We start from the raw sequence: 24,623 nt of genomic DNA, 5'->3' as shown, positions 1-24,623 counted from the left end.
ACTTGATTTATTCGTTATTACATTTCATTTAATTTTGTTCTAATCTATGATTCTTTTCTTAAAGCTTTTGTCAAGTGAGACATGTTCGAGGTTGCAAAAATTGAAGGCCGTGTTAGGTACTCCGCTTTTAAAAAGACGGTTAAGGTTATGATAACGCCGACGGACTCTCTTGATGATTTGAAGGCACAACTTAACACTTATTTTGAGCATCTTGGTGAAAATCAATATACACGTCACTTGTTTCCTCAAATGCCATGCATAGACCTAGGAGAAGATAGAGACGAATACGGATGGAAAACGGCAAGCTATATGCCTTGGCTTATTCGCGACGATAGCAACGTCGGATTTATTTTTCGGAATATGGTGGAAGATAATATATTATATATATGTTCGTTCCATATGCAATTGCGTTGAATGTAAGTAGGGATTTAATTTAATGATGTGTAATGAGTTGTTTAATTATGGACACTTAATTATGGACACTTTGTAACGTTTTGATGAATTTCAAACGTCTGTGTAATTTGAACCAAATGTCGGTTTGATTTAATTATGGACAATTGTAAAAGATATTGTATTTTTCTTGTTTATGACCGAGTTTCAATGTTGTATGATTTATATTGCCTTTGGAAATGCTCTGGTTTAATTACAAGTAAAAACTGACCGAAAAATGGCTTGGAAATGCTTTTGAATTATGTAGAATCCACTGTCTGCATAATCAGTTTTCCTCGGCAGTTAACTACCGAAGATTTCCTCGGTAGTTAACTGCAGCCAGTTTTTAAATTCCTCGACAGTTAACTACCGAATGGGAAAAAACATAAATTACTCGTGCCTCACCAAACCAAATGTGTGAGCAATACTCATTGTGAAATTGCGACATCTCTACAGCCTAAACGAGAGAATAATTGATTTAATTTTGATTATATTTATAGATTACATATATGATTTTCTCCATTCCAGTCCATCATCGTTTTCAATCCACGCAATGCAACATAAACTCATTCCATTCAATTTCATCAATTCTAAACATTGCCCAAATGAATGGTTTTTTCTTGATTAACATCATAGTCCAGTCCTCCCGGTTCACAATTCGAAATTGGTCATACATACCCAAAGTGAGGGTCAAAGTGCCACTTCTCTACCACCATCAGGTACTCTCCGAGATAACATTATTGTGAAGCATTGTGATCATAGTGTTAATGTATTCTCTTAAATTTATTATTTTGGTCTATAATAACAATTTAGCTTTGCACTAATCGTTATTTTACATTGATTGACACACACTAAGTTAATTAACGTGCTTTGTTATCAATGATTCTTGTACTATATAGTCAAACAAAATCCGGAGCTGGTAGTCAAGATTTATGCATAAAAGTTCTGAGCTCAATTAGATCTTTAAATTAAACTAGGGTTTAGGATGAGATCTTAATCCTAATCTTTGAAACATTATCATAAACAAGGATATCGGACACGACACCAATACATGAACATTCATAATACTATGAGAAAATAGAATGAATATGTATTGGTGTTGCTGTGTCTGTAGGCATTGACACATGTCAGACACACCTTTAATCTAAAGTGTCGGCATTTCAAGGTCCTAATTAAGTTCTTTTAAAATTGAACAAGATAAGATACACATTGTTTGAACATTGAGACAAAGTTGAATGGAATTGTTCTAGGCAACCAATAATCTATCATTTTCTGTGTTGCACGGGTGCGGGTACGGTACCCGATACGGGATACGGCATTTCTCAAAAAAACAAAGGTACGGGTACGTTAGGATAAAAATAAAAATTAATTTAAAATAACATAGCATGAGGAAATTATATTGCTCAACCGGCGGATTCAAACTTGTAGTTCCAGTAGGAAAAGGAACTTGTACTGGATTTGCTTTTTCATTAGCAATTCTGTCAAGTTCTTTCATCTCAGCAAGATATTCATTCGTCACTTTTGGACAAATGGCTGTCCCTTTTTCTTTTCTCGGAGCAAATGACATCTTATTCTAAAATAAGACCCTTGTATGATATATTGCAATAATTGCAGTTCCAGGTTGCATTATTTCCTTTTCCTTCACATTTAATTTTAAATGAAAAACCTCATTTTCTCAACAAAAAAAAAAGGTTATGCGTACCGTGAGAGTACCATCGCCGTACCGTAACTGTACCAAGGTTTTAAAAAAAATAAAATAAATTGGTACATCATGGGTGCGTACAGTACGTGTACCATATGCGTACCAGTACCGCGGAGTACCCGGTACGGGTACGTTTTGCAAATTGGAGTACCCGTGCTTCAGAGATCATTTTAATCTCAACATTAGATATATATTACCTTAAATGCTCTACACTGAGAAAACTAAAACTTGTTTAGACTCAAAATTTTCGATGTAGGGACAAATATGATGAACTGAAAAGTACACAGAACAATTTTCACATAGACTTAGTTTCCTTTTCCTATATATGCTGGTGCTGTTTCTCTACTTGGAACTCCTTTTCTTCGCAGTTCATTCAACAGTAAAACATTACATTCTTCACATTCTCTTTCAATGCAGGAAGTGGCCTAACAGCTCTATCTTTTGATCTCGCATCTCGCAGTTTTGCAATCTCGGGATGGTCGGGTTCCATGTAGCATCGAGCTCTGTAGGCTGCCAAATGAGCATAGTATGCTGGAGGCACTGCACACAAAACAGACATTTATATATGGTAACAGGAACTAATTTGCTTTGAAAATTGGTGCATACTATATATTAATCAGTAAAGTTAGTCGTACAAAATTTCAATCTTTTATAGTTTTGTTTAAAGAAGTGTATGTAATGACTGTTGACCGGTTAGTATCAGAAATGAACATCACCATATAGATTATATTTTAGTTACGATTAGCAATAACGAGATAATTTACCTACAGAAACAGACCGCGTACATCTTGCATAGCTGCAATCAAAACATTAGAGAGGTTACGGTATGACATGTTAGGAGTAGAGCAGACAAATTCAAGATGATAAATAGAGAAACTATTTACGTGTAGCATAAGTTGTTAGTTAAAGACTGAATCTCATCCGGACTGAAATTGTTCTCATCCCAGAGGACATGATAGTGTGCTGGTCTACTTGTACCCTGTAAATTGTCAATCAAAGCATAAATTTGATGCCACTGTATATTCTAGACATTTTAATGGTTTATACCAATGTGAGGCATATTGCGACAAATTGACTCGCAATCTGAGTCCTACTTTATGAAGAAAATTCAATGTCATTTTCATACCTGAATTCCTGCATGACTGCATAAATAGAAATCAAATTCAGTAGGATGACATATCTTTGAATCCACCACAGTACCTACATTACAGTCAGAGACACAAAATTATGTAGCCTTACACATGGATATTCTTACACCATTGACATGACAAACATAACTTCTAGAAGCTGACAAAAGCAAAACAATTTACCAGGTAAGATGTTCCCACTGGTATCGGTGCTGTTTCTGTCATCGTGATTGTTTGGGAAGAGTCTAGTGTGATTCCGTTTTTGAACCACAACAAATGTTACCGGAGGTTGGTAACTTGGTTCCAAAGACGCACAAGCCTACACATCACAAGAATGTAAGAATTGTAGGATAGAATAGTCAGTCAATATTGGATATAGCTATATTGAGTTTTTTTTGTCCAAGTACCTTTCGGATGGCGTCAAGCTCATACAACAAAACTTGGTAGAACTGTCCTTCACTTACCCCATCCCTGAAAATGTTTGATAACACTATAATCAACTCCTCATTCAGAATTTTCTCACAAAAATCAGTATAAAATGTTAGAACAAATCATCCTTACCTGTAAAATATTATTCTCAACGGTTTTTGTCCAGTTGCCCTCTTAAACGAGAGTAAAAGCTCCCTGCAGAAGCACAAATTAAATAAAGCCAACACCTAAGGGGAATCTAGGACCTAAAACGAAGAGAGGAAGTAAAAAATCTAAAAAGTAGACGGGTAATTTTACCAACATAGATTACAAAGATATGTGTTGTTCTACCTAGGGTCATGGTTCAATCAGTTCAACTATGGTTTAAATGGATGGAAAATGAATAAATTACCGGTTGAACCAGTTGCAGTTCAATTGCAGTTCAACCGGTCCAACTCTGGTTCAACCGAACTATGGTATAACTAGGACCAAACCAACCGGAGAATGGTCCGGATTTTTAAACATTGGTTAGAACTTAGAAGAGCTTCTGGTGAAGTACCTGATCATACCACCGTAAACCACTCCCCTCTGTGGATCTTTCCAAGATTTGAAAAGATCTTGGATGAGCTCTTCACGGTGAGGCTGAGCGCAAACCAACCCTGCATACTTTGTTACTTCTGGCCAGTCCTGGGAGGCTACAACCTGGATTAAAAACACTCATTAAATATATCGAACAGTGGGAATCTCTGGGTTGTATTGGTTCGAAGTGCTTACAGCAGCGATGGATGGGCCACTATCGTCTCCGGATTCTGCATGAGTTACATCAGCTCCAAATATTATTGTTGGAATATCACTAACCAGTGGAATCCTCCAACTTAAAGCATCCAAAAGTACCGTGTTTCTTCCTCCCATCTAAAAGTTTATTCATTTATTTAAAAAATTAAAATGAAAACAATAATTACAGAAAAAAAGATCGAGCCAAGGGGTTGAATAAATATTTTAATGTAGCATTTAGCCACCCTAGAATAGATCAATTAATCTGTTAATAATAACAAACCTTGACATTGATTTTTAGTGCAACATTTGCCAAGTACTGTCTATTAATCTTGAATACATATTTTGCAAGGCAGCATTGAGAAATCAGCCCCAAATCTGTTTCACAGATTCTTTTGAGATCACCTGGATAGAGAGTTTATTTCTTTAATGCAAGGTCAAAATAGTTTTCTTCCAAAGAAAATTTGAAATAAAATATGGATAACGAGAGAAATGCTAAGCAATTTTTTCAAGTAAACACGTGAAGAAACAAAATAGTCCGGAAAACACAAATTTAAGAATGGATGCTAGAGCAAAGAGGTATTTACCAATTTTATAGGCATATGAAAGAAAGGTGAAAAAAAATAACAGAAATATTAAGCAACTATAACCCCTTAACATTTCTATAACTATATGCAAGTTCCTTAATACAAAGAATAAGAAATAATGCAAATTGATTTGAGTCCTAGAATCATACCATATAAAGAAAAGTTAAAAGAAGAAATATTAAGCAACTAATATCTCTTAAATTTTTTATAACTATATAAAAGTTCCTTCAAACAAAGATTAGGAAGTTGTGAAAATCGAGTTGAGTCCTAGAGTCATACCATACAAAGAGCCATTATTGTCTGGAAGAATGGCAATCAACAATTCTAGCTCTTTACCATCAAGTTTGTCTAGAGCAGTAGTATGTACATACTTCAAAGCCTTCTTGACCTGATCTGGTCTTGCTGAATATACAGGAATCACAGGCTCCTGACTAAATTCCTGATGAGGGTAAATAATGTATTATATTAATTGTGCAAATAACAACATTCAAAACCTTTTCTCCCCGGATAGATAATGTAACATGAATCAGTTGATACTACTGTATTCCTTCGTAAACATAGATTTAGAGGGCGATTTGAAGAGCTTATTTGCACTAATCTCATGACATAAACACTTTGTGTCAGTATTTATTATATAGATACATTTACAAAAATAAACCAAGGCATGCAACTCATTGTCTTAAACAGAAGTTGAATTATTATAATTGGAAATTATTTGGCAAAACTACTCTTGCAGTCCTGAACTTAATTTTTGGTAACAATTTAGTCCTTTACTTTTTTTTCTGCCGTCATTTTGGTCCTTCACCCATGTTTGGATATGAATTTCAAGCTTCAAATCTGTAGTTTTCTTTCCCTGTGAGTTCTTAGTCTTAAATATATATTATACCCCAAAAGAAAACCATATATTTGAAGCTTGGAAATTCATATGCAAACATGAGAAAAGCTCCAAAATGACATGAAAAAAAGATAGAGGACCAAGTCGTTACCTACAATTAAGGGATCACGGGAGTAATTTGTCCAAATTATTTATATTCAAACAATTTGTTTCTAAAATTGAAACTGTACAAACAAGGGCATAGCCAAAGTTTGAATCTTTACCAAGCCTGTGATTTGACACATTTGAACCAACTGTTGGCAAAATCCATGAGCTGTACTTTCTTGTACACTTCTTGAGAAATTGATGCATGCCCAGTATCTTACATTACTTCCATTTATAACTTTCTGCATTGAAATTAGTAGAACTGCAATTAATATGGAACAAGTAATAAAAAAAGTAGTTTTATTTTTCTTATATTAAAATAAAAAATTAATATGTTCATGTGAGAGCTGACCTTGTTCAGCATATTCCATTGACCAACTTGTGGCAAGTGTTCTTTCTCTCTTCCAGAGTCATGATATTTCAACTACAGAGAGGAAAAAAAGAGCCAAAAATTACTTATATTATAATGACAAAAACAAACAAGTTAGGCAAACACTTAAATAATGAGAAAATTACCCAAGGAGAAGGAAGAACCCGAGCCTCCACTGATGCAAGCTTCTTATCTATGCTGATGCCAAACTCCTTTGCATATGGATTATTTTCATAATTGTTTTGTTCAATTGTCTACAATTGAATAAGGAAAGCTATAGATTAGTAAAGCAAATGAAACACTACTTTTATGTTTGAAGAGGAAGAGCATACATGGTTTGTTATTGCAATTGCATTTCATGTACATAGCAAGGTCTTAATATAACTATGTTCATTTTTTTATCACGTTTAAGTAAGAAGTATACACCGACTTTGTTGAATACTAATCTTCGTTGTATAACTTGAGTAACTATCTTGAGATGGGTCTCTCTTACCATTGTTCCATCTGAAAGACTCGAACTTATGTGATCCGAGTCTAGTTCCACTCAGATCAATGTAATGTTGGTTTATTGTAAATATATTATGTATAGTTTCCGATTGACTCAGATAAATAAAATAAAATAAAATAGAAGGGAGAAGATGGAGGGTAATTTCAACAACCCATGATAATGACCTGTAAAATGTCTGTTTCTTGTTCACGGGGTCTCTGGCATGAAAATTTCAACAAAGAAGTTATTTGCTTTTCATTCAGTCCTTTTGTTTGTCTTTGGCCCCTAACTATCTTGCATGCCTGGGACAAGATTCACATGAAATCTCAATGGAAGACCATAATAAAATAAGAAGAATGATGTGATTAAAATCAAAAGCATAGCTTACCTCCATGGGCAAATAGTTCAACTTCCTTTGACTTCCTACTTGAAGGCAAGGTAAATGAGAATATTTGATCGTATATCCATACATTTCTTGAAAATAATCAACTACTGATTTCATATTCATTTGCTCATCAAGAGGAAAACTGTTCATGCAGGGGAGGAAGAAAGCAATCATTTCTTAAGAGGTCAGTCCTAAAGAAAAAAACAAGTTCAATTTGCTTAAAAGTTAATTAGCCATACATAAGCTCCCTTGTGGGTTGTGAAGTCAATCCTGATATTCTGTACTTTCTTCTGAAATTTCCTCTATGTGTGACTTCAACTTTTACTCCTCTTAAGGCCTTTTTAATCTGCTTGCAAGTGACATCATAAAGATTATGCTGGTTAGATATTGCTTAAATGTTTCTCTGAATTTAAGAGCTAGAGATATCGCCAATTGAATTCTTCAGTTTGGCTGGTTAAATCGAACAAGAGCTAAACACTTGTTTTTATAGTTTTATTATATTCTACATGTGTATTACTATCATTTAGAATCCTTGCTTTGGTAATATAGTACTCCGAGCTCGCTGGCTATGATTGAGTATGTCTCTGCCATTCATGATATGAGTAGAAAGCTAAGGATTTTATAACTTATGAGGCTTTGCATAAATTGATTCATTCATTCTTGTTGAGTGGTCTAGATGGTGGAAGGGAGAGCACCCCACTGGTCTAATGGTGAGTGAGACCTAAAATAAATTTCTCGAGAGCTATTTGTACTTCTAAGTGTGTTGAGCGTTCAACAGAAGACCATGTTTGGTTTGAAAATGTGTTAATAAATTGGAACATCTCTCTCACCTTACAAGTTGATTTTGTAAGGTTGAGTTCAATCCAACTCAAATTTTTATATGATATTGGAGTCTATAAAAGACCCCCGTGGCTATACAATGTCTGTTACCCAATTCAGATTCTTGATTTCTAGTTCTAGGCAGGAATGTGGTGTGTTAAGAGTCTCATAATGGAAAATGTCTGAAAAGTGTTTATAAGTAGAGGACATCCATCACTCTACAAGTCAATTTTGAGGGTTGAGTTAGGTCCGACACATTTTTAAGTAAGCGAAGTAGTTTTACGTTGAACATTTTGACAGGTATCAACCACCAAATTGGTATTGACTCTGTAAGCCACTCTTAGTACATAACTCTGTTAATATTTCAAAACAGTCTTCGTTTTTGGCAAATGTTTCTTACAGATTTTTTTTTATAAAGATAGAGACTAGTTTGAAATGTCAATAGTCGTGAACTAATTCTAGAGTGGCTTACAGAGACAAAAATCAATTTGGTGTTTTACTCATTTTGACTGTTATGAAAAACTTTTTGTTTCTTAGATGAATAAACAATAAAATAAAGGTACGGGGTAGTGAAGTTTTTTGAGGCCTAAAACCATTGTTTGATTTGCCTGGGCCATGGGAGAGCATAGGTTATGCAGGCATGACCTATTTGACATAACTCATGACCTTTTGAAAATAATGATTGCTTAGTTGAAAAAGAACAGACAACATTCATACCTTGACACGATCTGCATCTGACAATGGTTTTGAGTGCACATCTTTCCCAAGAATTTGAGCAACGAAGTCAATTACAGGTAGTGGTTCAATAAATGCCATTGATGACATATCTGAATGTAAACAATACACCATGAATTCAATAAAGTTTAATGACAATGAAAAGGAAAAACATAGAATTTTTAGGCTTATTAGTATAATTTTTTTTGGTGGTGTTCAGGGTTCGAACCCCGGACCTTGCATATATTATGCATTGTCCTTACCAACTGAGCTAAGCTCACGGAGACTTATTAGTATAGTTTAAGATCACTATCAATGAACCAAAAATAAACTTAATATACAACTCTAACCAATGTTTAGTGATAATCCCATTTGAGTTGGCCTTATACTCTGGTAAAATCCACGCCATGATTCAATGCCACCACCAAGTTGCTGTGGTTTCCTCAAATCAGGAGAATAGAAATTTCTCCCAATTGATATGTAACTAAGCAACATAATCAAAATCAACAAGGGTTCAGAAAGAGGCAACTCATAATTTTGAAAGAGCAAAGTAATGCTGAAAATGTACCTTTGAGCTGCAACCTCCTTCAAAACAATGTCAAAGACACTAAGTGCTTCTTGTGGAGTGTCAACTTGTTTCCCACTTAGAAGTTCCCTAAGTTGTTGCATTCTAACACTAGTTGCAAACTTGATTCCCACCTTAAATTCTTGTTCCCTGTAATAACAAAAAATATCCAAACTCAGTCCTCGTGAACTTAGCTCAGTTGGTAGGGACAATGCATAATATATGCAAGGTCTGGGGTTCAAACCCCGGCCACCACCAAAAAAATAAAATATCCAAACTCAAACTCGTCGAGGCATACGCATTTCAATAAACAAGACGGAAATTGATTGTCTGCAGTCACACAATCACACAGTTGCAAATATGGATTATTCGTTGAAAGATTTGTTGCATAGTTTTAAATCGTGATTCACAACCCTAATGGCGGCCGCAATGTAATGTCTTCAGAAGTCTTCGCAACGACATCACAACATCAATTGCGACCACATTTGCAACATTTTACCACAATTAAAAGGTTTCGATGAAACTGAAATCATAATTTTAAAACCATGATTAGACGATCTACATTTAGATTTCGCCTTTTTGATCCATTTCATAAAATCAGTAAACAATCAAACAATTACGATTATCTGATTGCGTAGATCACGATCATCCCTATTGCACGAATCCAATTCGATCGAAACAATATAAACTCCGAACAAATATTTAATTAATTACCTGGTACCGCCGGTAACATAATCTTCTTCACTCAATATCACACTGAATTCTTTGTAAGTAAAAGGAAGCAAACCAGCAGTGTAAAGATTTCTTCCTCCATCATACACAGGAAGCCTATTCGCTAAATCAGTGTTCTTATGAACCCTCACAAGCTCAGATATGACAGCCTTTCTTGTTTTACTAGAACAAACTTCAGGAATTATTTTAACCTTCACAAAACAAAAACATGTTTATGTATGTAAACAAATTTGTAACAAATGTAGCAGTTTGGCTTAGATTAGACTTACATTGTAATGGCTTAAATCAGAGACAGATATATCTACAAGAAAATGGTTGGCTTTGATGAGACACTTAGTCCCAAGTTGGCCATAACCAGGCCTGCAAGGAAACATTAGGCTACTCTTTGATTCAACTCCTGTTTCATGTGATTTTTCTGTCTTGATTTGGTTTCTTCTCTTTTTGCTCTTTCTTCTACGTTCTGTACATTTTTGTAGAGGCTTTGATTTCACTTGATGCTCTTCTGGGTCCTTCATTTGCATTTGCAGTGTAGTTCTGTGGAAAACACACTAAACCATTTTACCACATATATATAGAGAAAGTAAATAATACATAGGTAAAACAAGTTTTACATTAATATTTTATCTTCTCTCAACATTGTAAATAAAAAATATTTATATAATGATAACATGACTAAATGTGATTAATTTTTAAATAATTACTAGATGTTAACACAAGGACATGTTCAACTCATATCGCATAAAGATGTGCATTTGATTTCCGCTACCGATGTGATGATACATGTAGATAAAATATAAATATTTTTGTAAACACTCTTTGTATCTTAATACTTTCTCTAATTTTAGATTAGTACTAAGGGAAAAGTCTAATATAGTCACAAATATAATAGTGTCTGGGCACACGCGCATCAAAAGATTTTTTTTAATAGTAAATAGAAAATTGTTAATAAAATGATTTAGTATTTTGATAAAAATGTTTTTTATGTGTGTATGACCAAGCAATATTTATTTATGTTAGTGCCCATGTAAGAATGCCTCTATTATTATTATTATTATTATTATTATGGATATAAAAAAAGAGATTAAAGGAGGCACCCCCATCCATGGTTAGGAAGAATCACTAATTTCATTGAAAATGTAAAATAATATACAAATTGTGGAATTGATAAATAAAACTCAAGTCACAATTAGTGTGACTAAAAGATCTAATCATTTGTACCAACCACAATTGGTTCATAATATTATCTTTAGTAAGTTAATATAATAAAAAATATTAATATAAAGTGTCATAGGAAAAGAGGAAAACAGAAAGATGACATATTTCTGGTGAGAAAAAAACGAAAGAGGTTTTATGGCACAACAAGTTCCACGTTTTTAACTCAAAAACAGTTTTTTTAACTTAGCACTGGTTTCCAATGAAGGGTATGAAAAGTACAAAGGAGTGGAACTTTGTAACGGTTACAAGGCTGAAAAAAGAGGGAGGAGAATTGTCATTACATCAAATATAGACAGTGTTTTTCTCTTCCCCTAGGTCCTTCTGTTACTTCTGTATATTCTCTGAAAAGATGGGAATAAAATAAAGTGACTTGCATATGAATATACATATACATGCAAAACGAGGAATGGCCTACATAACCAATGTTTTCATGTAACCATTTAGATCACAACAATAGGCTTTACTAGAAATAAAATTTGCTTTATTTGCTTCCTGCTATATGCTTTAATTATTTGGGATGTGGGTTCAATAGTTAGGATCTAAAGGTCCTTTATTTTGTGGTCCCAACAAGGGATGTTTTGGATTTTATTACTCTATACTATAGTCTATAGTGCTCCAAGTTCTTGGAAAGGACTGTTTGTTTAATTTCCTTGCATGTATAAATCCCTTTTGTTTACTCTATACTATAGTGCTCCAATGTCTTTGATTGTGATTTAGTCCCACTTCAATGGGTTTGTTTAAGAGAGTTGAATCATGATCCAATGATTTTGCCAATTCGATGTTTGGTTTAAAAAAAAATTGGCGTTAATCCTCTGGTTTTCAAGGAAAATGGGTCCTATTAATCCCGATTTCGCCCGTGAGATAAAGAGTTCGTCCGTGAGATAAAGACGGTCTAGCAAAAAATTGTTTCACCCATAAATCGAACTAGAGTTCAACCAAAATTTTGAAACATCATGCATAATTTGAAAATGTGTAGCTTTAAATTTCAGCATTTAAGGATACACTATTGTTTGATAATCTATATGTAAGTACTAATCTCTTCTAAATGAAATATAAGCAAAAGTTGAAAAATCAATGTATGTTTTTAAATATTTAATCTATATATACATCAACTTTTCACCTACTTTTTTTGTTTATATTTCACTCCTTGATTTGATTCAATCCGCATTTTCTTTTGTGACATTATTCAAGTCACTTTAATACCAAACATGTGAAATCTAACAAACTTATGATGAGGTCTAGCTTACCTAAAGATTTTTGTAATGAACAAAGAAATCCCTTTTACATCTATCACTATAAAAAAAAAAAAAAAATTTGAACTCCTACCTAAGTTGGATTAGAGTGACAGAAGAGGGGAAACCAGTTATACCACTAACAAAACAGACACAAACAAATTTTGAAGATATATAAGGACAGAGTATAATGCATGAACATGCCATAATGGCTGCCAAATACCATTGTCAGTTGTACGTGCACCTATGGTTAAAACACTGCAATTTTTGTCTAACAAATACATAAAGTTATGTAGTTATGGCCCTAGTTGTCTTTGGTTTTGGGCTATTGGATTTTGGTTGAGATAAGGTATATATATTGGGTGAGATATTTAACGTAGAAGTGAAACTCATTAACTATGTAGGATCAATTAAAGGACATGAAGAACAATCATGTGTCCTGTCCCTTTCAAAGGTTTCACAAAATGGACAAAACATCCTTACAAAATTATTTAACAGAAAAGGTTAAATTCCAAATTTTGATTGTAGATGTAACTAACTAGGCCACTTAGTTACTACTCTGTCTTTATTGGTGTGGTTATTACCAAAAAATAATTTGACATTGTGAATACCTAACCATGTGGAAGTGAAAGTTAGAATGGAAAAAGTAAGAAATAAAATGTAATATACTAACATGAATAATTTCATGATTAGAAAAGTAACAATAGCAATATCGGATTAACTGAGTCATTTGTTCATTTCACATGTATATTAAGAAAAATGTATAAATAAAGGAGAGATAAAATGGTTTTATGTGCTCTTATTATGTGCATATGACATAGATATGAACCCTCGAATATTTGTGCATATGGCACGTGAAACGTCGTTGTTGGAATGGCAGCAAGTCCATGAACGCACAACCCGCAGAGAAGCAGAAGCGAGCAACTTCAACGAAGCAACATACCATAACCATGACCGGTGGAGCAAACTGAAAGAGGGAGAGGTCAGGTGCAATATCGATACAACAATCTTCAAGGACCATGGTTGTTATGGAGTAGGAATGTGTATCAGACGAAGGCTCGACAAGTTCATAAAGGCAAAATCAGCTTGGTTCTTAGGAATACCACAACCACACGAAGCGGAGGCTAGATGACTAAAAGAGGCAATAAAATGGCTTGGAAATACGGGTCTATCTAAGGTGTCTATCGAACTTGATTGCAAGCAAGTGGTTGACGACATAACTAGGGGACTCAACACCAATTCCATGTTTGGCGCTATTCTTGATATTTGTAAAGCTTCACTTAGAATCTAACAAAACTTGTAAGTTTTATTAGAACACAATCAAATAGTGTTGCCCATTCACTAGAAAGGGCGTCATTATCTTATGCTAGTCTCCACGTTCATTATGTCATCTTATATTGAGACTATTATTATTAATGAAATGAGTTAAGTTTTTTCTGTCAAAAAAATAATATATATATATATTGAAACTAAAACAATTGAATAAAATATTATTGTGATAAATTATTTTAATATTCTGCTAAAAAAGTTAAATTAGATATTAATATTTGAAACTTTTTTAAATATATTGACTAGTAGTCAAACTTATATATATAAAAAAATAATGATGTAAATAATTTGGTTTCATAAATTAAAATATTGATAAAAAACTAAAAGATAGAAAAATATTTTAATTTTAGAAATTTATTAAAGAGTAATTTCATATAGATTTTGTATATCTGATTTGATATAAACATATTCTTAATATTTGAGAGTTTAAATTGACAAAAAATAGTTTAGCAAATAGATAAATATTTTGACTTATATTTTTTTTTTTGGCTAAAACTTTCAAAAAAATATTTTGCGATGAAAACTTTCAGATTTTTTTTTTGACAAAAACAAAACAACATTCATTTATTCAAATTGATAAAGACATCATTCAACATCTTTAAAAACTTCAAGGATAAATTTACGAACAAATTCAGAACATTCAAGTTTTTTTTTGAAGAAATTCACAACATTCAAGTTAACAACATACAACAACAAAATAATTATAAATAACATGATAAAATTAGAATCACCAGAATACCGATGCCTCCAGATTTGCAATGTTAATGTCCAAATCATTAATTGAATAACTGATTTTCAATATGAACTAAATGAACACCGCAACAATACGAGAAATCAATCAACGCTACACAAGACGACGAATATCACATTGCCGCACTCAGACAACGAAATCATGAAGAAAAAAACCTAGATGCAAATCATTTATTTAAATTGAAATATAGATAAAAAGATGAAGAGAGGTGATTTTGGGTCAAAAATTGACCCAAAACCATCCCCTCAATGAGGGAATCAAAGAGAGAATTTAGAGAGAGAAAACTATGATATGCTTTTTGGAGAAGGACGAGGTAAGATAGCACATGTGAAGTTTTTAACTTACAAAACTTATAAAAAAATAAAATAAAATAAAAACGAATTAAGATCTTCATAGGTTTGATTTAAGGGTTAAAATCCCTTTATAAACATTCTTTAAATTCTAAGATCTTCCATGTCTTGAACTAAAAGACCATCCCCTCATTCTAATTTTTATATATAAAGAAGAATACGACTTGAAGTTTATTATATTGTAGAAATATATTTTTGAATTGGATTTATTATTTTTCAAATGGATTTACTATAGAAAATGAGGTAAACATATTTTTGATGGAAAACTTTCGTGAGATTAAAAGTCAAAGAAATTTTTTAGGGGATTAAGTTAGAAAGTTTAAATATTTTATAGGGACTAAAAATATATTTTATTATAAATTTTAAACATTAAATAAAACACTTGAATCCAAATAATTGAACTCGGATGACTAATGAACTTAAAAATTTGACAAATCATTTGAAAGAACTCAAATTTTTATCCCCAAGCCAAAGTTTCCCATAACTTTCCCATAGAACAGAGGTTTAACCACATTAAAAAACTAAATAAAACACTTGAAGAACAAACTTTCTGGTAAGAGCTTAGGTAATGAATTTAAATCCCCCTTTGAGATGACATGTAAAATGACCATTTAAGCCATTTTAATTTAAAAAATATCCGCCTTTCCAATATTTTTTGTTAAGAACATTTGGTTTTAAAAAGCAATAAACAAAAACAAAATGCAAGGAGATAAATATTGATTTTTTTTTTGTTAAGTAGCTTTGTGGCGTGAATTCACCTAAGTGGGATGTTCGGGGTTCGAACTCCGGCCGCTGCATACAATAATGCATGTCCCTTTCAACTGAGCTAAACTCACAGGAACAAAATATTAACTTTTTATTTACAATAGAGAGGAGATAAACTATTAAAAGCAGTGATGTGTAGCAAATATTTTTTTCATCATATATTTTGATACTGCAGCCAATTTTCTCTGGGTTCTCTTTGGTTAGTGTGTTTTTCCTTCATTTTGTCACATCTAAATGTAAATTGCAGCATGTGAAAATACCCAGGCCCCTCTTCAAACAATTATTGTTCTCCTATCTGTTGGGTTTTGTTCTTTCTGGTCATAATCAAGCAGATTTTCAAACTTTGAAAAAACAATGTGAAGGCCAAAAATGTACTAAGATTTTGTCTCTTTTAAATAAATGGGGAATTCAGATGTGAACATGTCACAATCGATTGATAATAATTCTGTGATCAGATAATCTAAATTGTTTACCCGATTCAGCTCTATATCTCTGCTCTAAGGGGGACCCTACTAAGATTATGACCAACACTACAATAGACAGAAATTGGGTAATCTTTCCAAGGAAAGGATATGCATTGCTCATATACTCTGAAGTCCGAATACGAGATATGATACTGCACCGATATGCTGATACGGAAAAATTTCAAAAATCGAGATACGATACTGTTGGGATACGTTAATAAAAAAATATAATTAAATGTACAATATAATTATAACTATTTTTTTTAATATGCAAGTATATAATAACAAACAAAAGAAACAAGTCATATGCTCGTAGCACATAAACATAAATATAAATAATATTGACGATTAAGAGAGTGAAGATTAGTCAATTACATACAGAATATATCCCAAAAAGAGTACCATAAGTGCTATACTATATCCAAAAAGAAACATTGTTAGTGCTATACTATATCGATCCAAAAAAGAATCACTATACTCAAGAGTTAAGTTATTTTAGTTAAACATTAATTGGGAAGTATTAGGGCAGGTATTAGTGCAGGATAATTATCGAATACTCTCCTGATACGTATCAAGAAATATTGGATAATTACTTTTAAAAAATAAAAAAAAAAAATTAATCTTTGGATACACTCCTGATACGTATCTGGAAGTATCAGACAGGTATCGGTGCAGGATACGCAGGGATACGATACATCATCCATTTTGAAGTATCGGGGCTTCAGAACTGATATACGTAGGAAAAAATAAAGAGAAAAAGGTAAACATAATTGACACATTTTTGAAAATGGCAAACCCACAAATCGTAATTTCAGTGATTGGTTTAAGAAATTTTTGGGTTACAATTGGTTTAAGATTATGATACATAATTTAAGAAATAAAAAAAGACTAAATTATCTGTAATTGTTAATCAATAATAATATATTTTACAAAATGACATAACTTCTATTATTAATCTCAATTATTCTCCTTTGATGTCCCTAGCAAACAACTAGGTTTCTAGATTCAAGAACACCAAAAGAGTACTAATAGAAATGTCTAAAATTCGAAAACCTAGAGCTAACATAATATGATGGTTTTTTTTTTTTTTTTTTTAATTAAATTTTCCTTTGATTCAATGCATATATTTCATTATAAGTACCTTACAAAGATAAATACAGTTTTTTCTTACGGGAAAAATTAAATTACAGTTAATTTATAAGCGTATAGTAGCAAAAATTGCCTAGTTATACTTGATTTTCTAAACAACCATAATTTAGATTTTGAATGCCCTTTCTTTAACGAGATTATGAAGACGAAGAAAATTTCAGACCAGTGAAAAAGAAACACTTTAATTCCAATCTATAAGAACAAAGGGGATATACAAAATTGCACGAATTATAGGGGAATTAAGCTAATGAGTCATACCATGAAGTTATGGGAAAGGGTGATTATTGAACAAAGACTAAGAAAGGAGACTCGAGTTATAGATAACTGATTTGGTTTTATGTCTGGGAGGTCGAGTATGGAAGCGATCTACTTACTTCGACGCGTGATGGAGCGATATCGGACGGATAAAAAAGACTTACACCTAATTTTCATTGATTTGGAGAAGGCGTATGATAGAGTTTCCAGAGAGATTTTGTGGAAAACCCTGGAGAAGAAAGGGGTTAGGATTGCCTATATCAGAGCTATCAAGGATATGTATGAGGGAGCTTCGACTACTGTGAAGACGCAGGATGGGGCTACCGAAGATTTTCCCATAACAATAGGATTGCACCAAGGGTCAACCCTAAGTCCTTATCTTTTTACTTTAGTTTTGGATGTACTAACGGAACACATCCAAGAGTTATCACCGAGATGTATGTTTTTTGCAGATGATGTAGTCTTGCTTGGTGAGTCAAGGGAGGAATTGAACGGGAGGCTAGAGACCCAAAGGCCAGTCTTAGAAGCGTATGATTTCCGCTTGAGTAGAAACAAGACGGAGTATATGGAATGTAACTTCAGCAAAAGGAGAATTATGTCTACCTTGGAGGTGAAAGTTGGAGATCATATCAGACCGCAAGTTACACGGTTTAAATATCTTGGGTCCATAGTACAAAATGATGGAGAAATATAGGCAGATTTAAGCCATCATATTCAAGCTGGGTGGTGGAAATGGAGAATAGCCTCGTGTGTTTTGTGCGAAAAGAAAATACCACTTAAGTTGAAAGAAAAGTTCTGTTAGATAGTATCCAGACCGACGATGTTGTATGGTACAAAATGTTGGGCGGTTAAGAGTCAACACGAGAATCAAGTAAGTGTAGCAGAGATGAAGATGTTGTGCGGGATGAGTGGTAAGACTAAACATGATATGATTAAGAATGACACCTATAATAGAAAAGTTGGTAGAAAATAGGCTTAGATGGTTTGGGCATGTAGAGAGAAGACCCGTAGATGCTGTCGTAAGAAGAGTAGATCAAATGGAGGAGAGTCAAGTTAAAAGAGATAGATGAAGACAAAAAAAAACTAATAGAGAAACCATTAGAAAGGATTTAGAGGTCAATGAGTTGGATCAAATTTGAGTTTTGTGATAGCACACTATGACGTAATTTAATCAATGTTGCCGACCCCACTTAATGAGATAAGGCTTGGTTGTTGTTGTTTTCTATGGTAGAATGTGATCAGACGTTTTGGTTTGGTTGAGTGTTAAATAGTGTTTTGTAACGCGTTAGGAACCTTTTCTCGTGTTCGAATGACTTTTGAATGTGATAATATATAGAAGCTACAAATTGGCTTGGTGAGGAAACACAGTTCTCGGGCAAATGAGAAACATGAAAACAAACACATGTTTGGTTGTGCATTGTCTCTGTCGTTCATGCTATATGATTGACATGCATTTGGTAGATCTGCTAAATATCGCTTTTTATTTTTTGGTTAGCAGGATTGCAACGATGAGCCAATTATTGATACAATATTTTTCTTGGCCTGGTCATAGGTTAAAGGAAAGATTCCATGATTTTCTTTTAATTTCTATCAAATATTATGATGGATTTCTTACAAATTTATAATTTATCCTGATAATTATTAATTTCTATCTTAATATTTCTTACAAATAGTAGGGTGCGCAAAAATGAGTAGGATAAAAAAGAAACATTAAAAGTTATATGCTTTTTCCTCATCTGAATTAGGTCTACTTGCACATTCTACAGTCCATTTGGATTAGCCCAAATTACAACGGATTACATTTTGGAAACTTGCTCTATAGACATCTATGCTTTGTTCGTAGACACTTTAAACTATCTAAAATACTCCCAACAAAACTCATTTGTCGATGGAAATATTTTGGATAGTTTGGGATAACGGTGAGCAAACTATATGAATATAGAGTTTGAAACAATTAGCCCATTTTAGTTGTAACTGCTAATATGGAGTTTTTTTTCTTCCCCTCCCTTTTTTTTTTTTTTTTTTTTAAACCTCTTCCGTCTAGATTGGTCATTATCAAAATGGTATAATTTGTCTCTAAAGAAAATGGTATAATTTGTGAATGTAGACGTATCCCAAAACAAAACTAAATAGCAAATCATTGCAATTATAGAATTTTGTTCTTCTCCCAACACATTTTCCTCGCGTCCAATTGAAATACCGAAAAATACCCTTGTGTTAATTAAGTAATGCATGTGTTAAAATCTGCGCATCTTAACATGCGATGCGCAACTTAACTCACGCTGTAATTAACACTTGCGTGAGTTAACTCACGCTGGGAATTAACACTTGAGTGAGTTAACTCACGCTGGAATTAACACTTGCGTGAGTTAAGTCACGCTGCATGAGTTAACTCACGCAGTAATATTTTGGAAAGTTTAGTTGAACGCAAGCAAAATGTGTTGGGAGAAGAGCAGAATTCGCAATTATATGTAGTGCGGTTCAGGCCAACCCATTCGCACCATTGGTATAAACAGGGGCAGGGGCAGAGAGATGGTGGCCCAAGTGGGTCATAGCCACCCCCAATTTTTGTCATCTAATTTCTCTATATTTCTATGTAAATATTGTGGTATTTCATTTCAACATCCTCTCTAGCATTTATTTTTTCATTGGATTAAATGGACGTGAGTTTCATAATTTATGTGAGACTCACATCTAAAGTGTGGAGTACACATTGATTTTATCCAATAAAATAATTAATTTTAGAGAGAATATCGCTAGCATTTTTTTCTATTTAAAAGTCTCGAGTCAATTGTATATTAGTATTTATTTTAAGTCAAATAACACCTTTTATATCGTGTTTATCATTTTACTTTATCTTTGTATGGGTTTTCTTAGAACGCACCGCACCCCTGGGAAAATTTCTTTCCCTCAACCCGTGAGAGAGTATTAACATAAACATTTCATACACATTTGATAGTGACCAATAAAAAGAAACATCGACATTTGACAGAAGCAAGGGAATTTAATGGAAGCAAACCTTGTTTTTGACTCTGTATGCATTAATCTGCTTTTTCTTGCCACCGTTACCTCAGTCTCCAACTATATATTCAGCTTGAATTGTAATATCAAATCAACGTTCACTTTTTCCTTAGTTAGTTTCCCTGAGAAGAAAGGTCAAAATAAATATAATAATAATAATAATTGGAGTAAATCTAAGCAGGCTTTCAATTAAGGGTTTAAGGAACTAGCATCAACTCCAATTAAGGGTTTAAAGGCCACCATATTATTTTTCACTATATGTCACTACATGCATAAATATATATAGAGCACATCCCCGTAAGCTTAACTCAGTTGGCAGGGATATTGCATAATATATGCAGGGGCTGGGGTTCGTATCCCGAACACCTCACTTCTCCACAATTAATTGTGTGAGCACTAGCCACTGGACTACTTGACAAAAAAAATAAATATATATATATATAGAGAGAGCGCACTAAGAGCAGCTACTATCAAAGATAATTTATATAATTTATTTGAAGTTATGGACTTGTATAAAAACTCGTCAGAGTTTTAAGTTACTTCTGAAAATAACTTATAATGTTTATAACTAGTTTCCAATTTATTTCTCAAGCTCTTGTGATAACTTATAGAAATTTTATTCTACCAAAATAAACATATAGAAATTTTATGTAAATATTATAAAAACAATGAGATTTTTTGTAAACAATTTAAATGAAAACAATGTAACCATATTTTCTCTTCAATTATAAATTTAACTTTTATGTCATCATGAAGTTAGCTCAGTTCATAAAAACAATGCATAATATATGCAAGGTTCGAGGTTCAAACCCCGACCACCACAAAAAATAAAAAATAAACTTATCTTTTATATTCGATAAAAAAAACTTAACTATTATATAAATGCACATATTATAAACGCTTAATTAAACTGTTTATTAAAATTTACTTTAGTATATCATGTTTAATTTTCACAACAAAAGATTCTCATTTTACAAGTCACACACAAGCAAGAAAATGGATATTATGGATTATGGTGTTGAAAGCAATCTGATCAACCAAAGCTGAAAAATATAATTAAATGAAGCTTCATGCTTGCATCTGTATATAAAAAAATGTAGCCAAAATTCCAGAAGTTGACTACACACTCTAAAATCCATAGAGTTTAGAACAAACCTCAAAAAATCAATTTTTGAAATAATTGGCTGGAGAAAAGAGAGGCTTCACTTCACCATGCATAGTCTTTACCAATTTATGCGAAAATTGCAAAGGAGGATGTGAAGAATGAAATTATGAGATATGATATGTAATTTTTTATTCTAAGGAATGAGATATGATATGTATGTTTATAAGTTTATAAGGAATAAAAGCATGGTTATATAGGGAATGCTTCCACTTTTATGCTATTGATAAACATGGTATGTTTTGAAAAACACTACATTCAGAATTGAGTCTTCACATGTCTTTAATTAAAAAAGGAGCTTTCAACGAGAAAGAGATCAAAGAAGAGCTTTTGGAGGAGGAAAGCGTGCATCCACTTGATTAATTTAAATGGATAAAAACCAACAAGACCTTTTATCTTTTGGGAAGCAGAAAAGTAGAAACATCATGTGTCAATTAATAATAGGGAAATGATTCTTAGACATGAAAATTTTGAAAAGAAAAAGTTGTTTGATTTTTGTGAGTATTTTATTAAAGAGATCAAAGGAAATGTTACATTAAAAGCATCTTCAATGATAGTATCTAAGTGAGTTTCATAGAATGATGAATCGTTTTTCGTTTCTCCTCATTGAAGAACCATGATGTGACAGTAAGGATAGCAAATAAATTATTGAAGTATTGTAAATAACCTACCATATCATCGAATTTCATAGGAAAAATCACTAAGAGTGAGTTTTTCTATCATTGGAGCAAAAAATGTTTGAGTTGCATAAGTGTAATGTGACATTGTGGGAGTCACTTAATATTGGGTGTGGAATCAAGTTCGAATTTCTTGCAAACTTGTCGTTGGAGATGCTCTAACAACTAATCACAACTCGCCAAAGTTAAGATATCATACAATTTTCCATTTAATGTATTGATATTGTAATCATGTTATCAAATGGCTAGAGCTTGTCTTCGTGAGCTTAGCTTAGTTGGTTTGGACAATGCATAATATATGCAAGGTCCAGGGTTCAAACTCTGGCCACCACAAAAAAAAAAAAATGGCTAGAGCTTTATATCATAGCTTGATTCTCACTTCATCCGTCAACATCTTCTCCGTGATGAACTACATCTTATCTCCATCAACACTCTTGATCAACCAACTGATTTGCTCACAAAAACCTCATATTGCAGGACGTTTTCGCACTTTAGTGTTAAACTCAAGTTGGCTTTAGCAGGGGTGGCCCTGAGCACGGGCCGAGGGGGCGACAGCCCAGGGCACCATAATTTTAATTAGGGGCACCAAAAAATATATTTTTACTACCCATATATATATGCTCCCCATAAAAAAATGTAAAATGCTAGTTACTGACAAAATCAATGGGCCTACAAAGTCAAAACTAATAATTGACGTGATTAAATGAAATATAAAAATAAAATCAATCAACTACATGTACCAAAAAATATTAACTACATCTATAATTTTAGCAACTAAACCTATGAGTCATGAGTGAAAAGCAAATGAATTATCTAATTGAGGCACTAAAATTAAAATAATGATATTGAATGTTATGAATAATAAAGAGTCAGATTTTTTGCTTTTACATATTAAAAGTCACAATATTTTTCTTTCTAATTCTTATTCTCTATGGCTAATCTATCCATCTCAAATTGTAAACAAAAAACATCTCTCCATCTCAATTATGCAACTATTATACAAGAACGATCAATTGCCAAGAGCATAAGTACCTTATACCATTGATCATAACTCATAAGATAGGAGTAGGTGCCCGTTGCAATTGCCAAACAATTTATTTATTATTTAATAATCAAACGAATTCTCACTTTTGAAGAATCAACATTGAATTATGAATTGTTGTGATGATATAAACATTGAATTATGATCCATGTGTGCTGTTTTGATAAACATGTTGTCTTTAGTTAATTAAATTTGTCGAGTGAAACCTAGACTCTGGAACATGGATTCTAGCTTAGAGCTAATTATTTCACATTTCAAAGATTCATATTGCACAATGTCAAATGAAGTGTTTAATAGTATTTTCATTCATTTCTCTTAATTTTATCATTTTTTGTGGAATTTTTTTATAAGGGCACCACTCTCTTGATTCACCCAAAACATCTAAATTTAAAGGGCCGGCCCTGAGCTTTAGCTCCACCCACTTGAGTTTGAGAGGAATGTTAAGATATCATATAATTTTTTTTTTTGAAGGATGTAAGATATCATATAATTCTCCACGTATTGTATTGATGCTGTAATTATGTTAGGATTAATTAATATTTATGTGCAATTACATTTTACTTTTTCTTTGCCTCGAATACTATAGTATAAATAGGACCACCTATTTAAACTTGAGACACAATGAATATAAAAGCATCTTCTCATATCTTTCTGAGTTTCTATGGCCAACACAACAAATTATGTAAGTGTCTTTTATTTTTTTGAACGAGTAAGTGTCTTTTTTTAATTCAGGGTCGACCCAATAAACTTTTTTTAGGTGAGGCCTAACGAAAGATTTAATATATGAGGCATTTTTAGTTTGTATATGAAGTCTTTTTGTTTATAAAATCTAATGAAAAAATATATTTATGGGTGGGAGATATAAAGCAAGGGTTTTAATAGACTTACCTTTAGACCAACCCTATTTTATTTAAAAGCAATGAAACATAAATGTAATAAATTTTAGTGAGATTTTATGGGAGCCACCTAAATGAGTTTGAACGGTATATTTTCACCCAAACGTTTAAGACATACCTATATAGATCATCTCATTTATATATTATTTAACATCTGTTTTTTAATTCAAAGAGAAATTTCTTACCACACTTACAACATCAATACGAATGCAGTGCAAAAAACCTTTTAGTGACAAT

The 24,623-nt window shown here is 32.7% G+C and overlaps 1 protein-coding gene and 1 long non-coding RNA gene across 2 annotated transcripts; one reads left to right on the top strand and one right to left on the bottom strand.

The window, feature by feature from the left end:
* The first annotated feature begins 884 nt into the window (after positions 1 to 884).
* Positions 885 to 7,644, top strand: LOC112419076 (uncharacterized). Its single transcript, XR_003009104.2, has 4 exons — positions 885 to 1,148; positions 2,549 to 2,699; positions 7,176 to 7,301; positions 7,403 to 7,644. It is a non-coding gene; the product is annotated as an uncharacterized lncRNA (long non-coding RNA).
* On the bottom strand, positions 2,345 to 21,901 carry LOC11409042 (protein argonaute PNH1). The gene is made up of 24 exons (XM_024775912.2): positions 21,765 to 21,901; positions 20,608 to 20,731; positions 10,348 to 10,612; positions 10,061 to 10,269; positions 9,350 to 9,496; positions 9,132 to 9,265; positions 8,785 to 8,894; positions 7,488 to 7,594; positions 7,252 to 7,390; positions 7,049 to 7,165; positions 6,523 to 6,630; positions 6,359 to 6,430; positions 6,126 to 6,248; positions 5,307 to 5,466; positions 4,724 to 4,845; positions 4,441 to 4,578; positions 4,226 to 4,368; positions 3,820 to 3,882; positions 3,666 to 3,729; positions 3,442 to 3,577; positions 3,258 to 3,331; positions 3,016 to 3,110; positions 2,896 to 2,927; positions 2,345 to 2,671 (listed from the first exon to the last, which is right to left on the bottom strand). The coding sequence occupies exons 2-24, from the start codon at positions 20,628 to 20,630 to the stop codon at positions 2,505 to 2,507; spliced, it is 2,748 nt and encodes a 915-aa protein (XP_024631680.1). The 5' UTR covers positions 20,631 to 20,731; positions 21,765 to 21,901; the 3' UTR covers positions 2,345 to 2,504.
* Between the last annotated feature and the right edge of the window lie 2,722 nt (positions 21,902 to 24,623).

Source organism: Medicago truncatula, chromosome 2 (assembly GCF_003473485.1).
Source record: "Medicago truncatula cultivar Jemalong A17 chromosome 2, MtrunA17r5.0-ANR, whole genome shotgun sequence".
NCBI lineage: Eukaryota > Viridiplantae > Streptophyta > Magnoliopsida > Fabales > Fabaceae > Medicago > Medicago truncatula.
This window is presented reverse-complemented; position numbering and strand designations above follow the sequence as displayed.